Source organism: Alosa sapidissima, chromosome 12 (genome assembly GCF_018492685.1).
Source record: "Alosa sapidissima isolate fAloSap1 chromosome 12, fAloSap1.pri, whole genome shotgun sequence".
Taxonomy (NCBI): Eukaryota; Metazoa; Chordata; class Actinopteri; order Clupeiformes; family Clupeidae; genus Alosa; species Alosa sapidissima.
The window spans coordinates 33,670,174-33,679,076 of record NC_055968.1 but is presented as its reverse complement, the minus strand read 5'-3'; the positions used below and the strand labels follow the sequence as shown (position 1 = coordinate 33,679,076).

General features: G+C 44.8%; 1 protein-coding gene across 1 annotated transcript in view; it reads left to right on the top strand.

Moving 5' to 3' along the window:
* Positions 1–8,903, top strand: part of gipc3 (GIPC PDZ domain containing family, member 3) — an 85,073-nt gene that overhangs the window by 60,314 nt on the left and 15,856 nt on the right. Inside the window, exons 3-4 of the mRNA XM_042058174.1 lie at positions 6,758–6,944; positions 7,060–7,391. Coding sequence (XP_041914108.1) covers positions 6,758–6,944; positions 7,060–7,391 — 519 coding nt within the window. The remainder of the gene's footprint in view (positions 1–6,757; positions 6,945–7,059; positions 7,392–8,903) is intronic.

Sequence of the window (8,903 nt, the reverse complement as noted above, 5' to 3'; positions counted from 1 at the left end):
AGAAACAAACACTTGAAGAGTTTGGTTACAAAATGCTTTTCATGGGTGTCATCAGGTCCCTTTCCACAGGATTACAGTAATCAAGCACCATGCAGTCTGCATTCATAATCTCAGCGCTTGATTTTATACACCTGTGGAAAGGGACCTGATGATGAATATCCTTAATTTTAATTCATTTTCATAAATCATTTATTTTATTTTTGTAATTTCAGTGGAAATGTAATTGGGTTTTAATTTATCTTTACTCAATCAAAACAACATAACTGCAATTTTATTGATATTACCTGAAATACAAAATAAAATAACATGACTTATTAATGTCTTCAGAAATGGATTTAGAGCATTTTAGAGCCAAACTCTTCACTTGCTCCTGCTGGATGCATGCTGGGCAGATGCAGGTCTCATGTTTAACAGTAGCCATGGAGACTAATTCAATATGTCTTACAATATTCCAGAGAAAATTCTGTTGGAGACAGCATTTAAACTAACAGCCAAACTGTGACAGCAGCAGAATGCAAAGAATGCATAGATGTGCGTACATGGTGGATATGGCCGTGTGCGAAAGCAGAATATGTACAGAGCAGAATGTCTCCACTAAAGGGACTTATTTTCTCTCAGAGACGTTTATGCATGGATTTATGTTATGTAATGTGTGTGTGTTTATATTATGTGCGCTGTGTGTTTATGCAGTGTTCAGAATATGGATATGTATGTACGTTGTGTGTTTAGTGTTCATATGGTTATGTATGTGCACTCTAAAAAATAATACACTGGCTCAACTGAAAAATCTTTAAAAACAATTTGCATGGATCTTTTTAAGTAATTTCAACTCAAGCCGTTTTTGAGTAAATATTGTGAGACTTATATAGTTAGAACAATTGAATTATATTATATGATCAAATTAATATAATTAAGTTGGTTCAACTTAATTAAGCTTTTAGAGGACAAATCAGGTTGATTGTGCTAAACTAATTGAGTTCTTCTCACTATAAAAGTCTCACAATATTTACTCAAAAACAACTTGAGTTGAAATTACTTTAAAAAATTAAGGTAACAATTTGCATGGATCTTTTTAAGTTATAGTAACTTATTTCACTTCTGTCTGAATAAAAGCACACAGCAATTTAAATTTTCTGAAAGCATTGTTTATTTTTAAAGCAATGGCAACTGGTCCAGTTGTGCAATGAATGAATGTAGAGATCCGTCTGAATTCGTCATTTATCTGTATAAAAGAAAGGCACAATGTTAGAAAATTTACCTCAAGACAAACAACAAAATGAACAAAATCTACAACGTGGTTTGCAGGGATTGACACAGAATATTTCTCAAACATCAAAAATAAATAAATGTTGGCCTACCAATTATGTTCAGGTTAAGCTAAGAATGTCAAATGGCCCACAAACCCTCATAAATAGTGACAATGTTAGGCTTAACTAGGACGACCAAATATGATCCTCAAACACGTGCAGTGTTAGAACTAGCAATGCTAAAATGTTAAGTGCTGAATACAGCTGCCACGGTGAAGTTTGAAGACACCAGACAGCTAAATTTACCTTTACTAACTCCAAATTATCAAAGGGCAGGCTGCAGGTAACTTTGAAGACGCCAGCTACCAAATTCATTTTTTCAAATGGTTTAATTACTGTGCAAGCAGCAGCTAGCTTGGAAGACACGATAGCTAACTGTCTGTAGATAGCTAGCTAAATCCATCTTTTCAAAAATTCAGCAAAAGGGCAAGCTGTAACATTAATGTCATATGTAGTGTCACGTGACGATGATTTTGATGCACTGTGTGCCGTTGTTTGATAGCTGTTGCTTTTAAAACAAACACAAAAATAGTAGGCTAGACTACTGTGCACGTACCTTTGATGTTCGATGCAGGCTACAGGATCCTTTGCCATCATTTCTGTTACTTCTCAGGCGTGGTCTGGAAGGTTCTGAACGTTTAGTCGTGTTATCAGCTTTATAAGTTTGGTCACGAGATTTACAAGTTTCAGTAACTTAATACTTATCTATTGTTAGGTGAAAGCAAGACTGTGTTGAAAATCCATACATTAATAAGTTGAGACAGCATTCTTTCTTTTTCAGTATGACAAACTCCTTAAAATAAGTTGTCAACTCACCTATACATGTACAAGTAGCAAACTTTTTTTATGTCGAAAATGTTCTTCATTTTAAGGTTTATCTACTAACCTCATGAATAATTTTTTAGAGTGTGTTGTGTGTTTAGTGTTTATATGGTTATGTATGTGTGTTGTGTGTTTATATTTATATGGTTATGTATGTGCGTTGTGTGTTCGTTGTATGCATTATGGGTTTATATGTTATGTACAGGTGTGCGTTGTGTGTTTATGCAGTGTTCATAATGGTTATGTATGTGCGTTGTGTGTTGTGTCATGCGTGTGAATGGCATATTGGTGAAAGAGACACAATGATCTCTTCTAACTGACATAAAAGTGTATGACATATTAGTGAAAGAGACAAAGCCTGAACAATAAAGTTAACATTTCTGTTTTTTAGAATTCTATAAAAATTGTATTCATTGTAAAAAAGACTATTGATTATTCCTTCATTGAGCTAAACACCTCACAGATATGGCCATATGTTACATTATGCGAATTGACGGCTTGAGTCCTACTGAGTGAAACGGCACGCTGTGTCTTATGAGATTTTCTCTATTCTGACATTGTCTCACAAACATGTGGAATATTTGTTTACATTATTTTTAAAAAATGAGAGGCATGACTTCTGTTAGGAACCTTTATTTAGTCTTTTGGGTTGAAGCCGTGTGCTACAGCTTACGCTGTCAGGAGGCTAAAGTCCATAAAACCTTCTTTGTCCTGGAGAGACTGTTTTTCAGCTCCTTATCTATCGAGCTGTGGGCTGATGTTTGGAACCCATGATGAATCACTTCATCCTGAAATACCTTTGTGTTGTTTTAGCGGTTAAGTGGTTGTGTTGTCGCCGGTAAAAACAGGCTTGGATGCGGATGAGGCCCGGACATGAGCCAGACCTGCTCCAGTGCGCCGCCTGCTGCCTGCCCTGTGCATAGGCACAGATAGGAGCTTGTGTAATTTCTATTTAGTGAGTGTCCATCGCCTTGGCCCGGTTTAGTGTGTGCGGACCCTGGGGTCAGAGAGGTCACGGCTGCTGATGCCCATACTGCTTCACGGAGCTGGCACTGCCCACTCAATGCCCAGCCTGTGTGGGGGCCGACCGGAGGCTACGGTGCCACGGCGCGGTGTGTGAGACGCAGCAGGTCATGTCTGACCTACCGCTGAACCCCAGCACAATGTGACAGGCTGTGTGCTTATTGCTTATGAAACCCTGGGCTGGGGTGTGAGGAGTGTGTGTGTGTGTGTGTGTGTGTGTGTGTGTGTGTGTTAGTGTTTATGAAACCCTGGGCTGGGGAGTGAGGAGTGTGTGTGTGTGTGTGTGTGTGTGTGTGTGTGTGTGTGTTAGCGCTTATGAAACCCTGGGCTGGGGTGTGAGGAGTGTGTGTGTGTGTGTGTGTGTGTGCTTATGGGTGTGAGGAGTGTGTGTGTGGTGGCTGTGCTGCCAGGCATGATGTGTCTGTGGGTGGGTGGGTGGTGCACTACCTGAAATAGGGGAGCAGTTGCACCACTTCCTGTTTGCCAGTGGGACAGCGTGAACCCCTTCTACAGGTTGGCTACCTTTCTATTGAAATTATTGTCCACCACATACATTCCACCAATACGATAAACACATCATTTTAGATGTAGCATGTTATGCGTGTCGTGATGTTAAATACACTGTTACGTTGCCGGTAGGCCTTTCCCGACAAACATTAACAAACATCTTAGCGAACGAACGAACAAACGACAAACAGCACAACTACACACATAACAAACAGAACAAACAACATATCAACTCAGACAGCTTATTCCATATCATGTTGTAATTATGCCGGCATATGTGTGGAACAATGATGAATGGAAGTTGTGAATGTTGCGGGTTATGTTTGTCAGTTTATTGATGTGCATGCGTAACATTTGTGATCTCAAAGGTGTCCACCGGCACGGACTCGCGCTGTGACACACACTTATTGCTCTTTGATACAGTGGCATAAACCCATTAAAATGAAGTGTACCAGTTAAGTACTTACAATTACATATTACATGTATGTTGTGTCATTGGTGTCTTGGAACATGTCTGCCATTACCCTACATACTGTAGGCCTAGTACATGTATCAACTGTGTTGGTACACATTTATTACTCTTTTGATACAGTGGAATAAACCCATTAAAATAAAGTGTACCAGTTAAGTACTTACATCTACATATATACATCCTGTCAATGATGTTATGCATCCTGTAATTGATGTGTTGAAACGTGTCTGCTGTTACACCACACAGTACATGTGAATTAGTAGACCTGTTCCAAGACAAGACCTGTTCCAGTTTATTCCACTGTATCAAAGAGTAACAAGGTTGTAGCAGCACAGCTGTTACATGTACACTGAAGACAATGAGGCCTTGACTGGAGCTAAGCATGCTTTGTATATCAAATCTATCATGACCCGATTTACCCCATCCAGCAGGTCTCAGGTCAGCTCTTTGCCTCTGATGAAAATTTAGGCAAATTGGCAAAGTTTTGTAAAAGCACTCAGTATTACAATGTAACAACTATATGTAGGTACCCACAAATACATAATGCAAGTACAATGATAGTACCTGATAGTACATGTTGTTACACAGGTTGTACCACTGTACCTAATTAGGTAAGTACACTGTAACAACGACACATTAAAATAAAGTGTTACCGTGATAGCTGTACTAGCGGGTGGTGTGTGTGTGTGTGTGTGTGTGTGTGTGTGTGTGTGTGTGTGTCTGCTGTATTTGTTGGGGGATTATGCTGGCTGGTTAGTTTAGTGTTAGTTTGTGTGTGAGTGTGTGTGTGTGTGTGTGTGTGTGGGTTGTTTGTTGAGTATTGTGATAGCTGTGCTAGCTGGTGGTGTGTGTGTGTGTGTATGTGGGTTGTTTGTTGAGTATTGTGTGTGTGTGTGTGTGTGTGTGTGTGTGTGTGTGTGTATGTGTGTGTGTGGGGGCGGGGGTTATGCTTGTTGAGGTGATGTGTGTGATGTGAGAGTGTGTGTGTCTGCTATATGTGTTGGGGGACTGTACTGGCTGGAATAGTGTTAGTTTGTGTGTGAGTGTGAGTGTGTGTGTGTGTGTGTGTGTGTGTGTGTGTGTGTGTGTGTGTGTGTGTGGGTTGTTTGTTGAGTATTGTGATAGCTGTACTAGCGGGTGTGTGTGTGTCTGTGTGGGTTGTTTGTTGAGTATTGTGGTGGCTGTGCTGCCAGGCATGTGTCTGTGGGTGGGTGGGTGGTGCATGTGAGATGTGAGAGTGTGTGTGTCTGCTGTATGTTTTGGGGCATTGTGCTGGCTGGAATAGTGTTAGTTAGTGTGTGTGTGTGTGTGTGTGTGTGTGTGTGTGTGTGTGTGTGTGTGTGTGTGTGTGTGTGGGTTGTTTGTTGAGTATTGTGGTGGCTGTGCTAGCTGGTGTGGTGTGTGTGTGCGTATGTGTGTGTGTGTGTGTGTCTGTCTGCTGTATATGTTGGGGGATGCTGGCTGGAATAATGTTAGTTTGTGTGTGTGTGTGTGTGTGTGTGTGTGTGGGTTGTTTGTTGACTATTGTGATAACTGTGCTAGCTGGTGGTGTGTGTGTGTATGTATGTGGGTTGTTTGTTAAGTATTGTGTGTGTGTGTGTGTATATGTGTGTGTGTGTGGGGGCGGGGGTTATGCTTGTTGAGGTGATGTGTGTGATGTGAGAGTGTTTGTGTCTGCTATATGTGTTGGGGGACTGTGCTGGCTGGAATAGTGTTAGTTTGTGTGTGTGTGTGTGTGTGTGTGTGTGTGGGGGGGGTTGTTGAGTATTGTGATATCTGTACCAGCGGGTGGTGTGTGTGTGTGTGTGTGTGTGTGTGTGTGTGTGTGTGTGGGTTGTTTGTTGAGTATTGTGATAGCTGTACTAGTGGGTGTGTGTGTGTGTGTGTGTGTGTGTGTGTGTGTGTGTGTGTGTGTGTGTGTGGGTTGTTTGTTGAGTATTGTGATAGCTGTACTTGCGGGTGGTGTGCATGTGTGTGTGTGTGTGTCTGCTGTATTTGTTGGGGGATTATGCTGGCTGGAATAGTGTTAGTTTGTGTGTGTGTGTGTGTGTGTGTGTGTGGGGGGGGGGGGGGGGTGTCTGTGTGTCTGTGTGGGTTGTTTGTTGAGTATTGTGGTGGCTGTGCTAGCTGGCGTGGTGTGTATGTGTGTGTGTGTGTGTGTGTGTGTGTGTGTGTGTCTGCTGGGGATTATGCTGGCTGGAATAGTGTTAGTGTGTGTGTGTTTGTGTGTGTGTGTGTGTGTGTGTGTGTGTGTGTGTGTGTGTGTGTGTGTGTGTGTGTGTGTGTGTGTGTGTGTGTCTGTGTCTGTCTGTGTCTGTGTGGGTTGCTTGTTGAGTATTGTGGTGGCTGTGCTAGCTGGTGTGGTGTGTGTGTGTGTGTGTGTGTGTGTGTGTGTGTGTGTGTGTGTCTGTGTGGGTTGCTTGTTGAGTATTGTGGTGGGTGTGCTAGCTGGTGTGTGTGTGTCTGCTGTATATGTTGGGGGATTATGCTGGCTGGAATATGTTATTTTGTGTGTGTGTGTGTGTGTGTGTTGGGGGGCTGCGCAAGCTTGCGTGAAGTGTGTGTTGTCCTCCACAGGTTTGCTCTGTGATCTCGAGTGTCCCTCAGGTGTCGGGTTTCCCCTCAGCATGGCAGACCGCGCTCACCTGTCCTGCGTTGCCTGGCAACGCTCATCTCTAATTCAGCAGGTGGCAGGCAGCAGGTGGCAGCGTCGTCAGTCCAGCCCGCAAACGCCACATCCAGCATCCAGAGAGAGAGTCCAGCTCAGCAGGTCAGCTACGTCCAGTATCCAGAGAGAGAGTCCAGCTCAGCAGGTCCGCCAGCAGTTGGGTCCTCCTTGCCGCCCTCATCTCACACCGCGCCGTGACCTATGCAGAACGGAGCCGCCGCCGCCACCTCCACCACTGCCACCGCCACTGCCCCCATGAGCCCGCTGGCACCCCCCTCCACCGCCGGAGCTGGACCCCCCTGCCCACAGCCCTCCCCCCCCACCACCGGAGCTGGACCCCCCTGCCCACAGCCCTCCCCCCCCACCGCCACCTCCGCCGCCACCGCCACCGGAACCCCCCCAGACCGTCCCGTCTGCTCCTCCGCTGCCCCCCGGCTCTCCGCCCCCTGGACCCCCGCCCTGCGTGCGGCCGCGGCTGGTCTTCCACGCGCAGCTGGCCCACGGCAGCCCCACCGGCCGCATCCACGGCTTCACCAACGTCAAGGAGCTCTACGCCAAGATCGCCGAGGCCTTCAGCATCTCGCCCTCGGAGGTAGGAGCTGCCGCACTGTGCTGGCGGGAATAGTGTGTGTGTGTGTGTGTCTGTGTGTGTGTGTCTGTGTGTGTCTGTGTGGGTTGTTTGTTGATTATTGTGATAGCTGTGCTAGGGGGGTGGTGTGTGTGTGCGTATGTGTGTGTGTGTGTGTGTGTGGGTTGTTTGTTGAGTATTGTGTGTGTGTGTGTGTGTGTGTGTGTGTGGGTTGTTTGTTGAGTATTGTGTATGTGTGTGTGTGTGTGTGTGTGGGTTGTTTGTTGAGTATTGTGTGTGTGTGTGTGTGTGGGTTGTTTGTTGAGTATTGTGTATGTGTGTGTGTGTGTGTGTGGGTTGTTTGTTGAGTATTGTGTGTGTGTGTGTTTGTGTGTGTGTGTGTGTGGGGGGGGGGGGGTTTCTCGCCCTCAGAGGTAGGGGCTGGAGCGGAGACGCAGCGGCTCAGTGTGGGGTCCGGTATGGGATCGTTTGGTGCGGTCAGGAGTTTTAAGTGTGGGCTTGAGGATAAGTGGCCAGTTGAGATCATGATGTGAGATGCATGAAATTCATCTGGACTGGTATGCTAACTTCAGCTACAGTATAGGCTGCTATAGGATTCAGGACAGTGTGTGTGTGAACAGCCTGTGTGTGTCTTTGTTTGTTGGGTAATCTGCTAGCCCAGGATTATTCTAGAAACAATTCTCTGTCTCTCTCACACACACACACACACACACACACACACACACACACACACACACACACACACACACACACACACACTCTTTTGTGTGCTTAGGCTGTTGATCGCTAGCCAAGTAGAGAGCATTTGATGCTTTAACTGCTGTCAGAGTCTTTAACTGTAACGGCTGTCTGACTGTCTCTAAGTGGAAGAGAGGGCAGGAGAGAAATGGAGAGAAGGGGAGATAAGAAGAGAAAAGATGAGAGGAAAGGAAAGAGAGAAGAGAGGAGAAGAGAGAAAGAAGAGGAGAGGAGGAGAGGATAAGAGAGAGGAGAGAAGATGTGAAGAGAAAAGAGGAGAGGAAAGGAGAGGAGAGAGAGAAGAGGAGAGGAGGTGAGATGAGAAGAGAAAAGAGGAAAGGAGAGGAGACAAGAGAAGAGAGAAGAGGAGAGGAGAAGAGAGGAGAGGAAAGAGGAGAGGAGAGAACAGCGACAGATTGTCAAGCTGAAGTCTTGCACCTTGACAGCACGTGAACTTACAGTGTCCTTCAGTGAGCGCTGCCTTATCCGTGCAACACACTAACCTTCAAAGGGTTAAGGTCATCCCTCTTGCGGCCTGCGTTATCTATCAGAAACTATGGCACACGCCTTCAGACACTGGTGGGTGGTCAGGTATTAGAACTGGAGGTAGACTTTGAAACACGACTGATAGAAGGCAATACTCCACACTCCTGTGTATGCTGTGAGGGTAATAAGAGGAGGATAAATATTCATTAGGTATAGAATTTAGGGATTTGTATGCTATGCTTTGCATTTTGTTATTTTTGTTGAAAATAATTCATGTTCCGCATTACAGCA